This window comes from Mustela lutreola, chromosome 6 (genome assembly GCF_030435805.1).
Source record: "Mustela lutreola isolate mMusLut2 chromosome 6, mMusLut2.pri, whole genome shotgun sequence".
Lineage (NCBI taxonomy): Eukaryota > Metazoa > Chordata > Mammalia > Carnivora > Mustelidae > Mustela > Mustela lutreola.
Window position 1 is genome coordinate 82,825,752 of NC_081295.1, and position 23,213 is coordinate 82,848,964.

Below are 23,213 nucleotides of genomic sequence, written 5' to 3' on the forward strand. Positions count from 1 at the left end.
GTTTGTTTCCCAGATTAAGACTGTATTTAACATAGTTTTTACTGTTTTTGGCTTTGCTTATTAAAGCATATTTGGGCTCTTGCTTGAAATTTTAAGTAAGAGGTGAAGGTTGAAATCAGCTGTTTCCTTTAAACTTTCATTCTTGTTCTAATGTTGCCAAAGTAGGACAGGTGAAAAATACTCGGGCTTTTTTATGGTCAGACTGATTTTGAGTCTGTTACTTATTAGCTATGTGATTTGGGGCAAATCATTTAAACTCTTTAAACTTCCAATTTCCTTAACTACTAAGAAAAAAGTTGGAGAGTAAGAATTACAGATAATGTATGGTGTGTATATGCCTGCCATATGGTGTATAGATGCTTGCTTTCTGGTAACTGTGAATATTGTTAGTAAGTTAAACATATGTATTATAGCTATAGAAACACATTTCTTTTTCCCTCTGTGGCCAGCTGCTTGATAACACTTCCACTGCCTTACCCTGTGAGTAATTGGGTTCAAAGTGCTGTTCTGCCGCTGACCAGTTGGGTAGCCCTGGATATAAAATCAATTTTGATTGGCCTTGGTGTTATTATGTAAATAGTAACTGTCTTAATCATAGTCTTTATATTCTCTGAGATCTCTTTAAATTCTAAAATTTGGTGATATTAGGAAGTTAACCATTAAATAAAATATGGAAATTTCTAATCTTGACATAAAATATGTCAGTGACTGTTTTCTTTGCAGCTAAAATGCTTTTATCATGGATAAGAAATAAGTTACTTAAATATTACTAAATTTAGAGTAAATTTGAAATACTTTTGAAAGTTTGAAAAATAAAATTGGGTTTTGACTTTTATTTTATTTCTTACTGTATCTACAGTGTAGTTCATTGGTGTACATGACAAAGTAGGGCTCCCCTAAGCTCTCTCTTTCTTCAAAGGGTTTAGGATGGAAACTTGTTAAAGATCAAGAGATTCTCATTCTATTGGGGGATGATTTGGGACAAGGGTTCTCCAGCAGCTGAGGGCTTCTGTCTTCCTCTTGTGCTCTCACTGGGGCTGGTGGTCCAGGGAGCTCTTACTCCTTAGAGTCCATGTGGACCAGATCTACCACCTGGTTGCTGTAGCCAAATTCATTATCATACCAGGAAATGGGCTTGACACAGTGGTCATTGAGGGCAGTGTCACTCCCAGCACTGAAGGTGGAAGAGTGGGTGCTATTATTGTAGTTGCAGTGGACAGCCTGGTCCTCACTGGAACCCAGGATGCCTTGACGGGGTCCTCCAATGCCTGCTTCACTATCTTCTTGATATTATCATAATTGGCAGCTTGCTTTAGGCAGCAGGTGAGATCCATGACTGGTGAGTTGGGGGTGAGGACATGGAAAGCCTAACCGGGGAGCTTCCCATTCAGCTTCCGGATAACCTTGCCTCCATCCTTGGCTGTAGAAGCAAGGATGATGTTCTGGGCATCCCCTCAGCCATCACGCCACAGCTTCTCAGTGGCGCCAGCCATGGTCTTCTTGTGGCATTGATGGCAAGGACTGTGTCATTAGTCTTTTCATGTTGCCCAAGTTGTCATGAATGATCTTGAACAGAGGGCCCAGGCAGTTTTTGGTACAGGAGGCATTGCTGACAGTTTCGAGGGAGTTGTAATACTTCTCATGGCTCATGTCCATCACAAACATGGGCCATCATTGGAAGGGGCAGAAGTGATAACCATCTTGGCCATACCCCTCAAATGAGCCTCAGCCTTGGTAGTAAAGACACCAGTGGTCATAGTAAAGTGGTAGTAAAGACACCAGTGGATTCTACAACATACTCCATGTCAGCATCACCGTATTTGATGCTGGAGGGATTTCCCTCTGGGAAGATGGAGATGGACTTTCCATTGATGACAGGTTTTCTGTTCTCAGCCTTGACTGTGCCATTGAATTTGCCATGGATGAAGTCATACTGGAACACACAGACCATGTAGTTGAGGTTAGTAAAAGGGTCATTGATGGTAACAATTTCGACTTTGCCAGAGTTAAGAGCAGTCTTGGTGCCCAGGTGCCCAGGATGGCCAAATCCAAATCCCAGCCGGCACTGCACGAGAAGATGCATCTATTTGTTGAACAAGGACAGATAGAGAGCCTGGGCTTCAAATTTTAATATCTTCATCTTCTCTCTGTAAAGAATTTTTATTTATTTTTTAAGTAGGGCAGCTCTTGAGAAATTATTTGACTTAGGTTCATGTTTGTAATATGCCACACTCAAAAGGCCCATGTACTACTCTGTTTTCCTTGCCCTTTTATAATAGTTTCTGACTTAAATATTAGTCTGCCAAATTAATTAATGAATAACACTTATGCCTCTTTAACTTACTCCTTCCTTTCTTCTTTCCTTCCTTTCTTTCTTTTTAAAATATTTAATTTATTTATTTGACAGAGAGACAGTGAGAGAGGGAACACAAGCAGGGGGAGTGGGGAGGGAGAAACAGGCTTCCTGCTGAGCAGGGAGCCCAATGTGGAGCTTGATCCCAGGACCCCGGGATCTTGACCTGAGCCAAAGGCAGATGCTTAACGGCTGAGCTACTCAGGCGCTCCTTTAACTTCTTTCTTAACTCTAGGAGTTTTGCTCCGTTATTAATAACTCATGAGGTTTTTGGTTTGAAAGATAAATCATATTGGGACTACCAGCAGTATATGCCTTTTGAAATACAAAATATACCCCCTATCACAAAGATTTAATTAAGTAAATCTAATTAAACCTTTGAAGTAGTTTTTTTTTTTTTTTTTTGGTCTTTGTTGTTTTTTAATTTGTAAGTTATTGCTACACCTAGCATGGGGCTCAAACTCACACAACCACAAGATCAGGAGTCATATGCTCTACTGACTGAGCAAGCCAGGCACCGTAATTAAACCTTTAGATCTAACTTCCAGTTAACAGATCTACATACAGGAATATATGCCCAATCTACATGGAGGAATATATTAGACAATAGTATAAAGAAATAAGACATTCAGAATGAAAGTCACTGTAATGAAAAAAGAGGTAAGGGTTGTGATAGATTAAATGGCTTATTTTAAACTATTTTTAAGTGTAGGTTCACTTTATTATAATCTTCATATTGCTCAAAAAGAGTGTATATTTCTCAAATATTTATTTTCCTTTTGTGATCACTTTGTTTCAAAGACTATAAAAACCTATAGGTTTTTGATTTTTTTTTTTTAACTAAGAAGCACTTTTTAGATAGACATTTTTAAAGATTTTATTTATTTATTTGAGATAGAGTGTATGAGAGAGAGTACAAGATTAGGGGCAGAGGGAGAAGGAGGAGCAGACTCCCTGCTGAGCAGGGAGCCTGATGCGGGGATCCATCCCACAACCCTGAGCTCATGACCTGAGCCGAAGGCAGACGCTTAACTGACTGAGCCACCCAGGCGCCACAAGACTTACTTGTATTTTAAAGGAGCAATCTTCAAGATACACTGAACATTGTCTGGTAACAGGTGAATTTAAAGGTTTATAATTATTTTGGTAGGCATATTTTTGTTAAATGGAAGAAGATCTATAAGACATTGATCATATATGTAAGTTTTTTTTTTCTTTTCTAAGTTTTTCAGTAGGAGTATCTGTGAAAGATACTGTGTGAAAACTGTTACATACCCTTTTAGAAGACAATGGAAATGATGTCCTAATTTAATCTCTTGTGTATGTTTATTATATTCAAAGAACAGAGTCAACTACTAGCATAATTATTTCTTTTAGCATTTAAATCTTTTTTAAAAAACTGAAGGGTAGTTGATACACAATGTGACATTAGTTTCAGATGTACAACTATATGCTCTGCTCTGCTCAGCATAGATGTAGCTACCATCTGTCATGCAGCGCTATTATAATACCATTGACTATATTTCCTATGCTGTACCTTTCATCCTGTGACTTGCTCATTCTATAACTGAAGGCCTGTACCTTTCATTCTCCTTCATCCCCCTTTTTTGCCCATTCCCCTACTCATAATGGTGTGTGTGTGTTTGGAGGGAGGAGGAAAGAGAGTGTGTGCTTGCAAGAAGAAGAAAAAAATAGATTATCCTGTAGAAAAATAGGCAAGAGACTTGATATGCACTTCACAAAACAGGCTATTCAGATGGCCAGTAAACATATGAAAAAGGTGATTAACCTTATTAGTAATCAAGAAGGTTTAGTTAAAATCACGATGGAATTCTACTGCTTTCCTACCAGAATGGCTAAAAGTAAAAAGATTGACAGTACCAAGTGAAGACAAGGATGTAAAACCATCAGAGTTCTCATACATGATGGGCATGTCAGTTGCATGATGACTTGGAAAACTGGCCTTATTTGCCAAGGTTTAATGTCCTCATACATTGTAAACCAGCATTTTGTCTCCTAGATATATACTGCACAGAACTGTATTCCATATGTACCAAAAGACAGGTTTATACAAATATCAATTTAATAGTCAAAAACTGGAAACCAGCATAAATAATCAAAAAGAATGGTAAGTTTTGGTCTTTTCATTTAGTGAATACTATATAGTAGTGAAGATGAATGAGCTGCAGCTATACAAAACATGAATCTCATAAACATAAGCTTAAGGCAAAAGCCAGGCATGAATGAATGCATACTATATGATTCTCTTTATATAACGTTCAGAAACAGGCAAAATTAGTTGTGGTGTTAGAATTCAGGGTATTACTCTAATAATTCTGTCTGTGGATGAAAGTGGAGGTAGTTATTAGGAAGGAGCCACAAGGAGAGTCCTCGAGTGCTAATACTGCCCTGTTTCTTCATCTGGATGGTAGTTCAGTAGACATGTTTTTTTTTTTTTCTGGAATTCATTGTGTGTGTACTTCTCTGATGTTAAGTTATACATGAATAAAAATATTATAAGAAGCAATGAGGAAGTTCTTCTGATAGGGAGCGATCTCCAAGAAGTAACACAGGCAAGATACAGCAGTGTTTACATTATAAAACATTATAGTTTCTTTTTTTTTTTTTTAAAGATTTATTTATTTATTTGACAGACAGAGATCACAAGTAGGCAGAGAGGCAGACAGAGAGAGAGGAGGAAGCAGGCTTCCTGCTGAGCAGAGAGCCCGATGTGGGGCTTGATCCCAGGACCCTGGGATCATGACCTGAGCCGAAAGCAGAGGCTTTAACCCACTGAGCCACCCAGGTGCCCAACATTATGGTTCTGTGCCCAACATTATGGTTCTGTTTATAGCATGCCACCTCTTTTCTTTTACCTCTGGTTGTTACCCAAGCCCCAGTCCTTGGCCATCTGTTTTCCCTCTAATTCAGTCTTAGGATATAAATTCCTATCTCTGTGCTTCTCAGTGCTTCTTAGTCCCAATTTATCACTTTTTTTTTTTTTTTAAATTTCCAACATTCTGTGGCATAGTTCCTATTGATTATATCATGGCTAACACACAAACATGTCTAAAACTTAGATCTAACTCCCTCAAGTCTAAATAAGCTACCATCCTGATTTTGCTATTTCTTTCAATGGCTTCAGTATTCTCTAAGCTTGAAGTATTTGTCATTGTTGATCTAATTCTCCACTGGACATCCAGTCTGTGTTGCCAACAATTTCCTTTCAGCATCCTGAAATGCTTTATTTCCATTTCCAGTGTTCCCATGATAACATCATTTGAAAAGCTACAATAGGGTATTGATAAAGGGTGAAGTCCCTGTCTTCACTTTTCCTGCAAATAGCATGTTGCTAAAATGGCATTGGAAAAAAATGTTTCAAAGTTATACAGTGATGATGGTTGTATAACTCTATGCAGTATACTAAAAACTGCTCAACTGTATACGCTTTTTTTTTTTTTTTAAGAATTTATTTATTTATTTGACAGAGAGAGAGATCACAAGTAGGCAGAGAGAGGCAGAGAGAGAGGAAGGGAAACAGGCTCCCTGCCTAGCAGAGAGCCGGATGTGGGGCTCAATCCCAGGACCCTGGGATCATGACCTGAACGGAAGGCAGAGGCTTTAACCCACTGAGCCACCAGGTGCCCTTCAATCGTATACCTTTAACGTGCATTTTATGGTACAGCAATTATATCTCAAGAAAGCTGTGATTGGAACAAAACCAAAAATGTCACTGAGAGCATGTAATGATTTCCATTGAGAATAAATCTTAGTTTTGGTCTTTCATCCAGAACTAGTCATTTATCCAGCTTCATGTTCCTAACCAGTCTTGGGCAGTCTGAGCATTACTCAGAGAAGTTTTCTTGATAATCTCCTTGATAATAACATCTTCGTATTGTAGTAAGTGCTTTCATGTATAAGATTAATAATCTCATGAGAATAGTCAAAGCGATGGATATTATCCCTGTTTTGAAATTAGGGAAACCAGTGAGGGACAGAGTGATTTATCTAGAAGCACAGGGCTAGTCTTAGCATTCATTTCAACTTAAAGATACTTCCTGAACATCTTTTGTGTACTAGGTACTGATTGGTGCAGTTGGGATGCAGAGATGTATTTTAGTCCTTTGGTCGCTGAACCCAGAGAATTTACCTAAGTTGCTTCTGGTTTCTCTCTGCCTCTGCTAGTCTTCTTTCCATCTCTAGACTGCTTTACTACTTTTGTTTTATCCTTGTCATTTAACTTCGAAGCACTTCTGAACTCTCTTTCCTCTTTAAACTTTTCTTTGCTTTGAATTTCTTGGGATGACCAATTCTAAATATATTTGTAACTTGCCACATTTTTCTTTAGTGGGCTTGCATTTAGATCACCTAAGTTGATAAGAAAGCTTCTCCAAGACATAAATAATTATCTATAATTTTAAAGATATTTCCCACAATTCTTTTCTCATTGAGCCCCTTGATGCTTAGGCCAATTATGTTGCATTTAAATAGAAAAATCAGACCTTTCCTTGAGCTTTAATCTGTTGGCCATTTGGGAAGACCAGACCCACAAGAAACATATCGTGTGTGCAATTGTAAAACACACCAGTTGTGAAAAGTAAAAACTTCAACTTGAATGTATAAGTGGTTCTGAGGAGTTGTTCTGCTATAGCAGAACTGTAGCTTACCCTTAACTCTGATATTTAAGCCCATTGTGACCTCAGTGGCTCCCACCTTAGCACCTGAAGTAATTACTAGATAGTGGGTTGGTTGATGTGGGCTCATATTCTCTGGGGTGGCCACTTGCCTCTCCTTTACTATACCATTAATGTTAATGGACCACTGTGGCACACGTTATCCCTGAAGATGATGAACCATCCCATATCTCTATATTTTTGTAAGCTTCGTAGGTAAAGGTGAGACAGTGAAAAGCCCTCTTCAAATAAGCAACGTAAAATGGAAGTAGCATTCTGTGCTATTAGGAGGTATTAGGAGGTGGGGGTCCCTGGCTGGCTCAGTTGGAAGAGCATGGGACTCTTGATCTTGGGGTTTTGAATGTGAGCCCCACATTGGGTATAGAGATTATAAACAAGCAAACAGACTTTATTTTAAAAAAAGAAGGTACTGTTTATGGTAGAGTTGGTTCTCTTGCCACTCAGATATCTTACCAGTGCTATTGAATTTATGACTGTTCAGTTGGATGTCAGTTCATCTGTTCATTTTAAAGGTAGTTTCTCTGTGTCATCTTTAAATAATTATTAGAGTCAAAATAAAATTAACTTACTTGATGGTTTTTATTGTTGTTCTTTTATAAGGCACAGTTGGTGGATCTGAAATCTGAGCTGACAGAGACCCAGGCAGAGAAGGTCGTGCTGGAGAAAGAAGTCCACGATCAGCTTTTACAACTGCACTCTATCCAGCTTCAGCTCCATGCTAAGACTGGTCAGAGTGTTGACTCTGGTACCATTAAGGCAAAACTGGTAAGTAGTTTAGTAGGTGACATATGCTAACATGTATTTTAGAAGGTGAAGAAGACAGTTTTTAATGAGGCTTTTGAAAATAGAGGGTAATATATGCTCATTGTGGGAAATTCAGAAAACGCAGTAGATGTAAAGATCTTTACGATCATCCACAGTCTTATTAGCGAGGGTGAAAAGGGATAATACCAATAAGCAGTTGATATTTAGAATAGGATTGTTTTCCTATTTGAAAGTATCTGTGTAAATATATTTTAAAGGTATTTGTGATTATAACCTGTAAACATAATTTTTGCCCTATTGGATTGGTTAGGATTAAGTTCTGCTGCATGTAACAGAAAGCCAAATAACATTGGGATTATTCTCGAGTAGTACAAATTATTTCCTCCCGAGTCTGATATAGGTAGTCTAGAGCTGGTATAATAGCTTTATAGATAACTAGGTATATCCAGGTGCTTTTTGTAGTTTGTAGTTTTGTAGTCTACCATTTTTAGCTCATGGTTTCCATCCTTAGGATTTCTTCATTCCAGGCAGGAAGAAGGAAGAATCTAAGGGCAAAAGGATGCTTCCAGGCTGCATTAACCTTCTTTAAAGAACTTTTCATGAAATCCTTCTCAGCGATTTTTGCCCGTCCAGTTAGCCATCTCATTGGCAACCCCAGCTTGCATTTCAGCCTCTTAGCTGGTCACATGGCCATCTCCAGTCAATCTGGAGCCCTTCCTTATGGAAGAAGGGGAAAATAGAATTAGGTGCGAACCGATGGCACATTTTTTTCTGTTGCTCTTATAAGCATTTTTCTTGCCACTGAACATTCTTTAATGTTTGTATAATACTCATTAGAGACATTTTCCATAATTAACCTTTGCCCTCTTAAAACAGGTTGGTTCAGTAGAAAATTTGAAAGTTTCATTTCAGCTTAATCTCCTATGTATTAAGTGTGTACTGTGTGCCAGACACTTGTTTGTAGGACACAGCAATAAGACAGGTACAGTTTGGGAGAGCCAGGAGATGAAATGATGATGATGATAGTCATACATTTTTAAGTTTTACTTGATTTCCATTAATTTCATTTGATTGGGTTTCTAATATTGATGTTAGAATTTATTTAACTGAGTATTTATTTAAACGTTTTAAATTTAGAAATTCTATGAATCTTAAGTTAGTAACCTTGTTCTGTTTAAATGAAATGAGTCAGATTTCTCGCTGCTTCTTTGGGATGTTTGATGGTAACGTTGAGAAACAGTGTACTTTTTCACTAGAAAAGCATTTACTTTCAGTTTTAACATTAGATCTGAAACAGGGTGCTATAGTGGAAAGGCACTGAAGCAGTTAAGTTGACGAATTTTGGTGAAACAAGGAGTTTTAATCTAACACTATAGAGTTACTATTGCTTATGGATTTGCAAGTATATTTGTTCTAATGAACTTTTACCCCAATGATGTTCAGCATACAGAAATTTTCATTATAATGATTATACCACTAGATACATTCATTTGATATTTTTCTAATTATCAAACTTTTTTCTTATATCTTAAGTCTGTCCCCTCTGTGGAGGAGCTGGTAAGTATGTTGTTTCTGTTTTGTGTTAGTATGTCATGCTGAAGTGTTCTTAGTGTCTTACTTGCATATTACATGTTGTCACTTTGTATTTGGAAATGATATTCATGATAGTTTCTAAATCTGCCAGTACCTGAAAAGTTTGCTCTTTTCTCACTGCTCGTTGTTAAAGATTTTTATTTTGTTTGGGATTTGTAACCATTATTTGCAGAACCCATTAATAATTGACAACTTCTGAGCCTTGTAACTTGCTCAGACCTCTGCTTCAAAAGAGCAGTTGGTTTTCTCACTTGAGTGTTTGGAAGTTACATTAAGCAGATCTAGGTTTTTCCTCTTTTTCTATTTGAGTTTATCCCCAGAGAAAGAATGTGCATGTTGGTTTCTTATTCACCCACTGCATGTATTGTAACTTTTTAGCAGTCTTGGAATAATGGTATGGCTTTTGAAACAACTGATTTCTGAAACTCTTTACCAGAACTTATTTTAGAAAATATCAATATATAAATTCTTAATACTTTCTCACTATCCTAACCTAATCAAGTTCCAGTTTGTCTTATGGCTTTATTTCTTGTGGTTCTCTGAGTAGAAAATGAGCTTCTATTAAACAGTTTAACGAAAGATACATATTTTTTCTTTAAAACAAAAAGTGATTAACTTCAGTTTTCTTAGACCTGTTTGTGCTTGCAAATATTATTTTCAGGCCTGAGAGTTTGTCAGATTCATTAGGGGTTTGAATCATGAAAGCAAAATGGTGACTTAGGCGTTTCTTAGATTTCATTAATATTGTATAAATAGCTCATCAAAGTAATTTTAAGTAGATACTTCTCAACATAAAGTTTATTTAGTCCATAAACCAAAGAATACTTGCTCTTCTGGAATTCTTTTTCTGAAACAAATAGGATTAACATAAGTAAATTTCATAAAAATGATTTTTGTTCATGTCATCTAAACTGTGGGGTTTTTTTTTTTTTTTTTGGAACTGATACTTGCCTTTTAGTAAATAGGTTCTGAAATAAATTGTGATTTTAATAATTCCAAGGTTGTTGTAAAAGGAGGATTCTAAATTATTCAAAATCTTGAAAAACAGTATCTAGAAATTATAGTCTAATAGTTATTTTTTTTACAGAAGTTGAAAAAGCCTGATAATTAGTTTTCCTCTATTTATAATAACAACAAATTATTTTTAATCAAAGAGGTGATAAATATATCTGCCATTTGGTAATTATTCATTTTAGCTTGTATATTTTTTATGTGTGTTTAAGACTGATACTCACTGCCTTTTATTTGACTATATCATATATTGAGGCTTAGCTGTATCATTTATTGATATACTGTTGTCAAAACAGTAGGCCAAAGCAGACAGTTAAATTAGTGCCAAAATATATTCCAGAATTGTTAGAAGTTTGTTTAAATTTGTTTCTCAGCTTCTTAATATTCATAATAAAAAGGGGAATCATTATAATCATCAGTACCCATACAGTAGAAACAGTATCACTTGCCATTTGCTCAAGAGAAACATTTTTTCTGGTGCTGAGCTAGATCTTTATTTATCTCACAAAAGGGACATAGTGAACAGTGTCTTCCACATCTCGTCAACATATACAGCCACATTTTCACAAGATTTATAGATTCTCTGTATCAGCGAGTTGGTAAAAGCAGTTCTGTAAGGCAGAGAAAGGATAAATGGAAGTTTACAATGTTTGGATAGTTTTCTTGATCCAAAAATAACACTTAAAATATCTCAACTTTCAGAAGAGTTTTATTTAGCCACATTTTGTGTGTGTGTGTGTGTTTGAATTTGACTGCCTTTAGGCAGGATTTTGTACCTTCCATTTTCCACTCTACTTTGTCTTGTATTGGCCTCTCTGTTTTGTGCTTGGGCCCTGAAGTCATTTATGTTAGTCACCCCTGGTTTATAGGAATAGACGTAGGAAGCATTATTTCTCATGTGTAAGCTCGTGATAAAAATTGGATGGCAAAGATTTTGAGGTTTTATACTCTGGCTAACACCTTTAATTCATATACATGGACTATCCACCAAGTGGAATATGGGACGGCATCCTTTTATGAGAGCTAAAATTGAATGTCCAACCTACCTCATAGAAGGCAGGTGAGGCCCTGTTTTCCTCTGCAAACATTTTCATATTTTAACTTCATTCACTTTGGTATATGGACAGGTAGATGAATCAGATCCCTAAATTCAGTGATAATCTATACCATAGATATGCTTAAGTAGAAAAAAAATTTTAATGTGTAAATGTTTCAGTGCATTTGTTACCAGCATTTTTCCATCAAACATTCTTTAAAAAATTAGTGTGTTCTGATTTAAGCAGTGTAAGTTTCTTATAATCCTCTAAGGTAAATCAGCTGTAGAGTCTATCTGTATAATTGAAGGATTTTGACTTGTTTATAGAATTACTGCATTAGGAATGCCTGGGTGGCTCAGTCTGTTAAATATCTGCCTTTGACTCATGTCATGATCCCAGGATCCTGGGATCATGTTCCCATCAGTCTCCTTGCTCAGCAGGAAGCGTGCTTCTCCCTCTGCCTACCACTCTCCCTGCTTGTGCTATCTCCCTAATAAATAAATAAAATCTTTAAAAAATAAAAAAAGTTTAAAAACAACATCAACAAAAACAGCAACAAAAAAGAATTGTTGCGTTAAAGTTAATTAAATGTTTGGATGCAACCACCAGAATGATTATTTTTATTTTAGTTTAGTTTCTTGAGACATTTTTAGAAAGGAAATAGAGAGCAGATGTAATTATTCATTGAAGCCACTCCTATTAGTATATTATGATGTGAGCTTAGAGAAGACTAATTCTCTTCGTATCCTCAGTGTCAAAGTACCCTAAAGCATGGAATTATCTTATGTGGAAGTGGTCCCGACACCTTCTGGTACTAGTTAAAAAGAATTGGATCCACATCTTTGTTTTTATGTTCCATTTTATAGAAATGAAGTAACTTTTATTACATGCTTTCATTGTTGGTATTAGAGACTGTGTGCGCTTTTACGTATTTTGAGGAACATGGTCTGTTACCGAAAAGCCTTAAGAGTATTTTCATTGCATTGCACTTTTTTGTATTTGTTTTTGTTTTAATGAAAATAGGAGAGAGAGCTTGAAGCAAACAAAAAAGAAAAAATGAAAGAAGCTCAACTTGAAGCTGAGGTGAAGTTGTTGAGAAGAGAGAATGAAGCTCTTCGAAGACACATAGCTGTTCTCCAGGCTGAAGTTTATGGGGCAAGACTGGCTGCTAAATACTTGGATAAGGAACTGGCAGGAAGGTGTGTAAAAATGAGTACCTTGTACTCTGAGGTAACAAATTGGATATTTAATGATGTTGATTCTTACCTCTTGTAGTAAATGAAACATTAATCTTTAAAAAGTTATTTTATAGTTGGGTATAGCTTATTGTTATTACTGATAGCATTATATACTGCAGATTTATTTAGCTTTACTACATAAGTGTTTCTGGTTTACACACACACATTGATAGGAACTTATTTTGAAACGCTAAAAACTCTAGATCTGCACTTTTCAGCCATTTCCTGCCTCGAAACCATAAAAGATGATGTTCACATGTACAGCATGACTTTCGTAAGGAATTCTTTCTATGATTATTGAAATGTTATCTTTTTTGAACCTCCAAACACATTGGAATGGCAGTGACTTTATCATAATAATACAGAGTTCTGCTTGCATTAATTTTTTAAAGTTAATTATCCACAGACTTTGGTGATTTATTATTTTTGGTAAATACATTTTTACTCATTGTTTTGATACCACATTAAGAACTGATGTGGAGCAAATAAAAGTAATTTATATCACGTTAAAGTGACCATTTTCTGACTTACCATATTTAAAATAATGATTTTGTAAAAAAAAAAAAAAAAACCTCATTAAAAGAAATGTTTTTGTACAGTTAGACTCTTATAAAGACCTAATATACAATAGTATCTGAGTTTATTGACCTACCCTGATGGTGTGCAAGACGTGAAACATGGTCATTGACATTAGTCTCAAAAATTGTTTTGAGATGTATTTGAATTAAGTATATGATTAGAAAAGGTCTCATTCATTCTTTTTTAAAGAAATTAGTTCTCTCTCAAAGACATCTGTTCTTTTCAGACTTTTGGTATTTTACAAATCTGAGAGAACTCAGGAGCTTCCTAAAGGGATTAGTTTTATTACTAACAGGTTTATGCAAAAGCTACTTGTGTTCAGTAGTTTTTCTGAATTCTCTCTGTAATAAAAATTATAATAATGAAAAACTAACTGAATTAACTCTTTTCTCAATATAAAGGGTCCAACAAATACAATTACTAGGACGAGATATGAAGGGACCAGCTCATGATAAGCTGTGGAATCAGCTGGAAGCTGAAATACATTTGCATCGTCACAAAACTGTGATCAGAGCCTGTAGAGGACGTAATGACCTGAAGCGACCAATGCAAGCCCCCCCAGGCCATGTATGTTTGCTTCATTACTCTTTCTTACTCAGTCTCTTCCTTTTTCCTTTAGTCAGAAATCCTTACCATGTATTTTATTCTAGTGGTATTTAAAGCCATTATTTAAAAAGGGAAAGTAGAATTAAATGTATTTAGAATAGATACATAAAGTTCTTGGTTGACTTACCCTGAAATGCCCTGAAAGTGATATTTCTGAAAACTGAACTATTGCTAGCAAAGACCTATTGCTCATGCTTTGGCTCAAATTTCAGAATTTTCCTGGATCATGATTATGCATATTTAAATTGTTTTTTAAAGCTTAGCAGAGAACATTACTAATTTGTCACTAATAATTAATTTAAAATTATTAATTTTAATAAATATTTTTAAGTAAATTGATTAATAGATTGGCAGTATTTGGGAGGTAGTTCTTAAAGAAATTTTTGGTAACTAGATTCTACTGTAGTTTTTTCCACCTGTTTGGTCTTGAATTAAGATGGAATTTGAGATCTGTGTCCAACTGTCTGCATCTGTAGCCACCAGTGTACAGGCCTTTTCTATCTGAATAAATCTTGATTAAATTTCATTACTACACCTGTCTGAAAATATAAGCCCTTCCGTAATAAAAGTATGTCACTCCTTCCCAGTGGCTTACATGTCTTAGTACCAGATAAACCATGGCCTCAAACAAGTTCAAGTATTTGTTGCCTCTGTAAAGATTATTGTGAGAAGAATTGACATGTACATGAAGTTGGTGAGAGAAGAGTGGGGATTACAGTAAGCACTTATGCCATTGTCTTCTCTGGCACATGGGGGACCATTAAATTCCAAGCAGTGGCTAGACAGCAAAAGGTATTTCATGCTACCTAAAGGATTATGAACTTTTTCCTGATAATCATGGGATTTTTAATAAAATGGTAGACTCAAGATTTAACATTATTTTGACAGATTACTTTGGCATAGTGAAGAGAATATATTGGGAGAGGGCCTACATGAGAAAGACACAGTGGTAACCTGAGGAGAAAGTGATGAATGTAGGGGGGGTATATTTGAGAGGAAGGGTAGCTTTGAGAGAATTAGAATCAAGAAGAGTTGGGGGCACCTGGTTGGCTCAGTCAGTAGAGCTTGTGACTCTCAAACTCAGGGTCATGAATTCAAGCCCCACACTGGGTGTGGAGCCTATTTAAAAAAATAAAGAAGAAGAATCAAGAAGACTTGGTGATTAACTGCTTTTGGTTATGTGGGTAAATGAGAAGGAAGAGTATAGGTTTTTGGTGCAGGCAGTTGAGTGAGATGATGGCATTCACTGATAAAGCAAATAGAGGAAAAGGAAGATTTGAGGGAGAAATAGGAGATTTGTTTTCGACATGTAAATTTGAGGTGCCATTGGGACAAACAAAATATATCCAGTTGACTATATGACTCTGGAATTTAGGAGAAGTCTGAGTTGAAGAAATATTAGGTAAATCACCTATCTGTTATAATCAAACTATGGAATTGATTAAATAACCCAGGGAAGTATATAGAAAATAAAAAATATAGGAGGCCAAGGATGGAAAGAAACTTCTAGGGAGTGAGGGAAAGACATGGATCACTGAAGAAGGGAGTCTGAAATGAAGCTGTCAGATATAATCCATCTAGTAAAGTAATGTAATAGAAACCAAGGAAAAGAAGGTTTCACGAAGGGGTTAGTGAACAGTATCAACTTTCCACAGTGTTTAAGTAGGATAGTGACTAAAATTTATACATTGGATATAGTCATGTTGGTTGCCAGTGACTGTAGAGAAGACAGTTTTAATAGAACAGGTCGGCACAAAACCCTAATTACAGTGACTGAAATAATGAATGTGGGAGGCAAGGAAGTAGATATCATAGGGATTAACTTTGCGTGAAGGTTAAGGTAAGATGGAGAGTGGTAGCTAAAGAAGATAGTAGATAATTAAAGGTTTTTATTTTGTTTTATGTTTTCACATGGTTGGTATTCAAAGCTGGAAGAGGCTTAGAATTTGTTTATGTGCTGGATGGGGAGGAACTTAGCAGAGAAGGAAAAAATAAAGGTACCAGAGAAAGGTTAATTATGGAGCAAAGTCTTTTATTTAAGAGATAGACTCCAGAGCTCAACAGAATGAAAAGTAATTAATGATTCAATTGGCAATTTGTTTTTTAATTCTGCAAATTAGTTAGAATGATCTTTATGATATTTTCTAGTAAAAATAAACATCTTACTACTTTTATTTTTTGAAGATACTTGCTTATCAGCTAATTCCTGGCAATAGTTTCCTTTGTAATGTCCTATAATTTAAAAGGAGATGAATCAATATTAAAGAAACTAACAGAAACATGAGAAAATCATCCATCTGTTTCACTAAATTAACGGAATTACTATTTTCATTTTACCATTTTATCTGTTAATTTTTTTCTTAACACTTTACTGTGTATCCATTCCAGGAAATTAATGAAGATTTCTAAAAGTGAGTTATATAGCTTGGGTTTACTCTATTTGATATATCATTTAAGTAGTACTAATTTTTCTTCTTTTTTTCCCCCATTAAGGATCAAGACTCTTTAAAGAAAAGCCAGGGTGTTGGTCCAATTAGAAAAGTTCTTCTCCTTAAGGAAGATCATGAAGGCCTTGGCATTTCAATTACAGTAAGAAGTGGTGCTTCCAGTCTCCTTTTCTGTAGTTAACTAGGATAATTGTGCTCCTGTGTTGGACATCCTTGGGAAGCAAAGTATTCTGGATATATTCTCTAAATAACTAAATTTGTTCCCCTGGGCAATACCATTTTTGTGTAAACTTTTTGTATGTAAATCTTCCTAATGACTATTAAGTATTACCTCAGTAAAATTATTACTTTATTAAGCATAATTTAGCATTTTCACTATGACTGGGGTTATAGTTTTATACAATATACTCTGATTGCCTCTAGGACCTTTGAGAATAGGTATGATTGTTTTCTTCTATGTTAAATGACTCCAGATTGTATTGTTCTTTTCTCTAGAGTATGTGTTACCTTTCTCTTGACTCCTTTCTTTGTTGTCAGATTTCAGTGGCTATTGAGTCCAAATATTCTTCCTTTCTAAATTTGGTGCCTTTATAAACAGTTGTCTTGGGCAGCATTTCTGAGATCAGCTATTATAAAGTACATATATTTGGAGTCATTTTGCTGTCCTTAGAGTGCTTAGAGTAAGAATGAATAAGATGGGTTACCCTGTTTTTCATTTGGTAATAATTAGATACTGCCTAAGTTTTTTTGCTTTTTGGTACTGCTTAATACAGAAATATTTTTTATCATAAGAAGTTTACCTGTCAAGTTTATATACAAGTTATGTACAAGTTTATACCTTGACAGGTAGAAACCTGTCAAGTTTATACCAGTAAATAGGTATTTATTGAATACCTACCTGTCTTTTTGAATGCACTGACATTAAAGATCATATATTTTAGAAGAAATAATAACATATATATATATGTTATATATATACACACACACGCACAAGCAATATGTATATATGTACATATACAATTGTATACATACACACAAATAATACGCATATATATGCATACACAAATAATTATAACACAAGCTAAAAAGTGAAAAGTACCAAATAACTTCATTTCATCAATTCTTTGTTGCATATTTTCATATTTTAATATCTCTGAAATTCAGATTCTTACACTCTTTCAGTGATTTTTGTAGTACGTAAAATAATGCTAAGTCATATAGTGATTTAGATTTGATAAAATCTAGTAGTGCTAAGGACTATTAATATGTAAAATACTTTTATTTATGTTTGAAAGAGTTTAGCTGACTATAGTTTTTTCATTTGGTGTTTGTTTGGTTTTTTTTTTTTGACTTTGGAATGTGTTTTAGAAAGCACATTTGGAATGTGTTTAGAAAACATGTATGTTATCATTTTATTCAGAGATAACTTTGATACTAGTAATAATATATTTACCATTACCTAAGTGGCAAATAATATTTTAGTCAGTATTTATACAGGATAGATGCTTACTGAAATGTATTTTTAAGATGTTTTATTGTGAAAATAGTAGAATAGTCTATGACATACAAAGAGTAAACTAATTGACCACCTTTTTTTTCCGGTTAGGGTGGGAAAGAACATGGTGTTCCAATTCTCATTTCTGAGATCCATCCAGGGCAACCTGCTGATAGATGTGGAGGACTGCACGTGGGAGATGCTATTCTGGCTGTTAATGGAGTTAACCTAAGGGACACAAAGCATAAAGAAGCTGTAACCATTCTTTCCCAGCAGGTAAGTTTCTGTTTTGCAGTTAAAATTGGATCTATCAATTGTTTCTTCTCGAATTTACTGAATATTTTATACTTCCTGTACTTAAGGCTTTTCAAGTAGTAAAGTGTTTTTATACAGACACTAGTTCCCTTTGATTTGGGGCTTTTATAGAAGACATTCAGCCAGATTTACTGAAGAAGATTTTGTTTGCCCTTTTCCACAGCTGTGTAACTTTAAGCAAGTTACTTAATTCCTCTGCTCTGCTACGGTGTCCTTATCAGAAAACTGTAAGGGTTATGTATGTTGATTCATATAAAGTGCTCAGGACAGGACCTGGTACTTGGAAAGCAAAACATCATTAATGACTAAAACACTACAAATAGAAGGTATAGAAAACGTAATGCTAGAAGCCAACTGATTTTACAGACGTAAATGTTAGAACTGAAAGGGTCCTTAGAAATCATTTAGCCCAACCCTCTTATTTAAAATGAGTAAACTGAAGTTCTTAGGGATTAAATGATTTGGTCAAGGTTGCAGAGAAAATAAATTAGAGTTGGGATTCATACCCACAAGTCTTATTTGCTTCCAAGTTTTTTTGTTTTGTTTTCCTTTTTTCCCTCAAAAAGAAGGTTGAAGAAATTAGATTTTGATAGTACATTGAGATGTTTGTTGGATCATCAATGTAGAATTGAATCTCAAAGTTGAAAGTGAATTTATAGCTTATGTGGTTCAACTACACATTGTATAAATCTCTACAGTATCACTAATTAAATATTTATATTAAAGGGGGGACTTGTTGATAAAGTAGTTCATTCTGTTACTGTACATTGCTGATTTTTAGGAAGTTCTTCCTCATATTAAGCCTAAAATCTATCTGCATGACTGCCACCCACGGACCTAATTCACTTTATGGAAGACTACCGCATTAGTCCATCTCTCTCCCCCAAGTGGTATTTGTAAGCATTATCTGCTAAGAGAGAAATCAAAATGCAACCATAACCTCTTTTAGTTGGTGTTTTCTCAACCCAACTTGGCCATATCTGGTGGCATTAAGAGTAAGATGAATGGCAGCTATGGTAAAGGAAATACAAACAGGCAGTCACAAACTTTTAAGGAAATGCTAAGCGTGTATTAAAATTTTGAAAGATAAACATCCGGGAAAGCAGCGCACCAAAGATACTGACTTAGGAAGTGACAGTGAAAAATGTCATGCTTTCTTTGGAGCAAAGGCAGGCCATAATTTGCAAATACCAGACTTGTATGTAGTGACTGTAGTCTCTTATTAAATGACTTGGAATGTTTTTTATTTTTATTTTTTTTAAAGATTTTATTTATTTATTTGACAGAGATCACAAGTTGGCAGAGAGGCAAGCAGAGAGAGAGAGAGAGAGGAGGAAGCAGGCTCCCCGCCGAGCAGAGAGCCTGAGGCAAGACTGGATCCCAGGACCCTGAGATCATGACTTGAGCTGAAGGCAGAGGCTTAACCCACTGAGGCACCCAGGCTCCCCTGGAATGTTTTTTAAACATAAAATAATCTGTAACTTTTTACTTGAATATAAGTTTTTTTTAAAGAATAGCAGTTCAGGGGCACCTGGGTGGCTCAGTCAGTTAAAAGTCAGACTCTTGGCTTCGGCTCAGGTCATGATCCTCAGGGTCCTGAGATCCCGCCCCACATCAGGCTCTGCACTCAGTGGGGAGTCTGCTTGAGATTCTCTTTCTCCCTCTCCCTCTGTACTTCCCCTTGCCTGCACTTTCTCTGTCTCTAAAATAAATAAATCTTAAAAAAAAAAAAAAAAAGAATAGCAGTACAATTACTACATTTATTTATTTAAGTAATCTCTATCCTCATCATGTACTTGCAACCCTGAGATCAAGCTTCATGTGCCTCTTCTGACTGAGCCAGCCAGGCACCCCCAAATATGATACATGTAGTCCAGTAGAAAGAGCAAGGACTTTGGAGTCAAATTTTTGTTTTTCTGACTTACTTGCTCATTATGTTGGAAAAATTATCTGCTCTTTCCAAAGCTCATTCAGGTTTCTCATTCATGTAAAAGAGACTGTACTATAGTAGGGTTATTCTGAGGATTTAAGGATATAGTTTCGCATAATAAATAAAATAACTATTATAATAATTGCTGTTAACATTATGTTACTCAGGAAAAGTTAAGTAAAGGCTCAAGACCTATTCAGTAAGAAACAAGAAATCATTTTCTAGAGGTTTCTTGAATTAGTCAAGGAAAAGTTTGTGTGATGCCCTTAAGTGCAACTTTAATATGACCACTTAGGTGGATTCACTATGTCAAGTACAAAATGGCAGAATAACTTCTAAACTGAACATTTGTTCTAAAATTTTATAAGTTGAGTAGTTAAGCATCCATTTTTAGTGGTCTGTTAGCAAAAATACTGTGACTGGTACAAAGAGCTACTGTATTATTAAAAGGAAGTTAGGATTCATGGGGTTGGTCTGGACGTGATGGCCTTTGTGTGTTTTTCTATCTTTTGAGAGTCTAGAATTTCATTATTTGTTATCTTGAAAGGAGCTACATTTGAAGTCATACTTACTACTTCTCATGCCTATTACACATCCCAAAGAATTTGGAAACCATTTTCTGAGTATAATTATAGTAACTTGATTTCCTCATTTTCTTTCTTAACTTTAGAGAGGAGAGATTGAATTTGAAGTAGTTTATGTGGCTCCCGAAGTGGATTCTGATGATGAAAATGTGGAGTATGAAGATGAGAGTGGACATCGCTACCGTTTATACCTTGATGAGTTAGAGGGAGGGAGTAATCCTGGTGCTAGCTGCAAAGACACAAGCGGGGAAATCAAAGTGTTGCAAGGTAAAAATTACTCTAAAAGTTATTAATGTATTTATCATTAGCAAACTTTTAAAATGCAAAATTTTAGATTTCTTCAGTAATAATCTTTTAATGATGGGAAATCATCATTAACAAATTGAAGCTCTCCTTTGCTTATAGTTTAATTGCATACTGGTCACTGTGCCAAAATGTTACTTACATAGAAGTTTCTTAGGTTCATCTTGGACTTTAAGATAAGTGTATTACCAGTTACTGAACTCCAAATGATCCTTGAAAAATAAAAAAATAAAAATTCAAGTGTTCTGGATTCTGAAATAAAGACTGATATATATGCCTTTTAGAGTAGATACACATCTTACTGTCATCTTGCTGTGTTAATGCAGATTCTTCTTTCATAATACAATGATTTGTAGACTAATATGAATATGTTATTAGACCATTGTCTTATGATTATTATGAGAATCAGGATATGTGATCTTGAGGATTTTTGGTTTAGTTCCTTTGCTATTATTTACACATATTGTTCAGAGAAATTCTAGCTCTTTCTTGTACATAGAGCAGTGGTTCTTAAATTGTGATCTGTGAATCTCTGGAGGTCCCTGAAGACTCTTCAAGGGAATTCCTGAGATAAAAACTTTATAATAGGGGCATCTGGGTGGCTCATTCCGATAAGCCTCTGCCTTCAGCTCAGGTCATGATCTCGGTATCCTGCGACTGAGACCTTCTTTCTTCTCTGAGCTCCCTGCTCAGCAATGATTCTGCTTCTCCCTCTGCCTCCCCCCCCCCCCGCCCCCTGACTCATGTGCGCGTGCTCTCTCTCAAATGGATAAATAACTCCCTCTGCAAAACTGTTCATAATAATGTTAAAATCTTATTTCTGGTTTTTTTTTTTTTTTTTTTTTTCCTGAGTTGATATTTGCACTGATGGTGCAAAAGCTGTGGGGTAAATTCCTGTTTCCTTAGTATGAATCAAGGCGGTGGTGCTACTCTTAAAGTAATCATCGTTTCTTTCTTGCCATCTTCTCAGAGTAAAAAACAAAAAGAAAGAATAATAAAATGCTAGTTTCATGAAATAGTAAAATGGTTCATTTTATTAAATCTTGACCCTTGAATGCATGTCTTTTTTGTATTGTGTGTTATGAGATGAGAAGTATACGTAAAGCACTGAGTCTGCATGCTGAACCAAGATGCTGGTCTCAAAGAAAAGCATTCAAGTGGTTAAGTAGCTGGCTAAACTGGCCATTTTTTTCATGGAAGACAATTCTGACTTGAAGAATGACTGACAAATTATGTTGTTCAGACTCTTTGGCAGCCATTCTCTTCCAAAGGAACAAGATGGGGCACCTGGGTGGTTCAGTGGGTTGGGCCTCTGCCTTCGGCTCAGGTCATGATCTCAGGTCCTGGGATCGAGCCCTACATTGGGCTCTGCATAGCAGCAGCCTGCTTACTCCTCTCTCTCTGCCTACCTCTCTGCCTACTTGTGATCTCTGTCAAATAAATAAATAAAATCTTTTTAAAAAATAAATAAAAAATAAAAATGAAAGGAATAAGATGAGTCCATCATTTCAGGGAAATAACTGATAGTGTTTATTGCCAGTGACTGAATTTCAGCTTTCAAGTTACATTGAGAATTTTGTAAGACATTTATCAGTCACCATGAGCTTGACAGCTTTCCAACACTACACTTATATAATAAGATTGGTGGTGATGTTAATAAATGTGATTTTTTTTTTTGATATAGTAAAAATGAAAAATCTCAACTTTTGGAATTGCTATATAACTCAGTGATCTAATATTATTCAAAAGACCAGTGTAATATGTTAAAAATCCTGCATGGCTAAAAGAGTCATTCAAATAGCAATATAGACAAGTGGATTTTAACATAACAGTGTGAACCGCTCAATTCTGTGGCGAGCAATTTTGGTATAATATCAAAGAAGAAAATTGACAGCTGAAAAGCCTATTAAAACTACTCTTCCCTCTTCCAACTGTGTATCTTTATGAGGGTGAGCTTTTTGTATACTTGTAATAGATTGAGCAGAGGCGAAAAAAAAAAACAGCTATCTTCGATAAAACCAGACTTTATTTTTTTTAAAAGATTTTGTTTATTTTCTTGACACAGAGGGAGGGAGAGCATAAGCAGGGGGAGCAGGAAAGGAAGAAGCAGGCTCCCCGCCGAGCAAGGTGCCCGATGCAGGGCTCAATCCCAGGACCCTGGGACCATGACCCGAGCCCAAGGCAGATGCCTAACCAGCTGAGCTACCCAGGTGGCCCTAAAGCCAGACTTTAAGGATCTTTGCAAAATTGAAAATAAGTCATA

At 35.6% G+C, this 23,213-nt stretch overlaps 1 protein-coding gene and 1 pseudogene across 3 annotated transcripts in view; one reads left to right on the plus strand and one right to left on the minus strand.

The window, feature by feature from the left end:
* GOPC (golgi associated PDZ and coiled-coil motif containing) overlaps positions 1–23,213 on the plus strand; it is a 41,351-nt gene that overhangs the window by 12,422 nt on the left and 5,716 nt on the right. For 2 of the 3 annotated variants that reach the window (XM_059177738.1, XM_059177736.1), the window contains exons 2-8: positions 7,648–7,812; positions 9,346–9,369; positions 12,477–12,652; positions 13,672–13,837; positions 16,370–16,465; positions 17,930–18,094; positions 20,734–20,914. In XM_059177738.1, coding sequence (XP_059033721.1) covers positions 7,648–7,812; positions 9,346–9,369; positions 12,477–12,652; positions 13,672–13,837; positions 16,370–16,465; positions 17,930–18,094; positions 20,734–20,914 — 973 coding nt within the window. The remainder of the gene's footprint in view (positions 1–7,647; positions 7,813–9,345; positions 9,370–12,476; positions 12,653–13,671; positions 13,838–16,369; positions 16,466–17,929; positions 18,095–20,733; positions 20,915–23,213) is intronic. The other variant, XM_059177737.1, reaches the window with a different exon arrangement.
* On the minus strand, positions 866–2,163 carry LOC131833870 (glyceraldehyde-3-phosphate dehydrogenase-like; annotated as a pseudogene).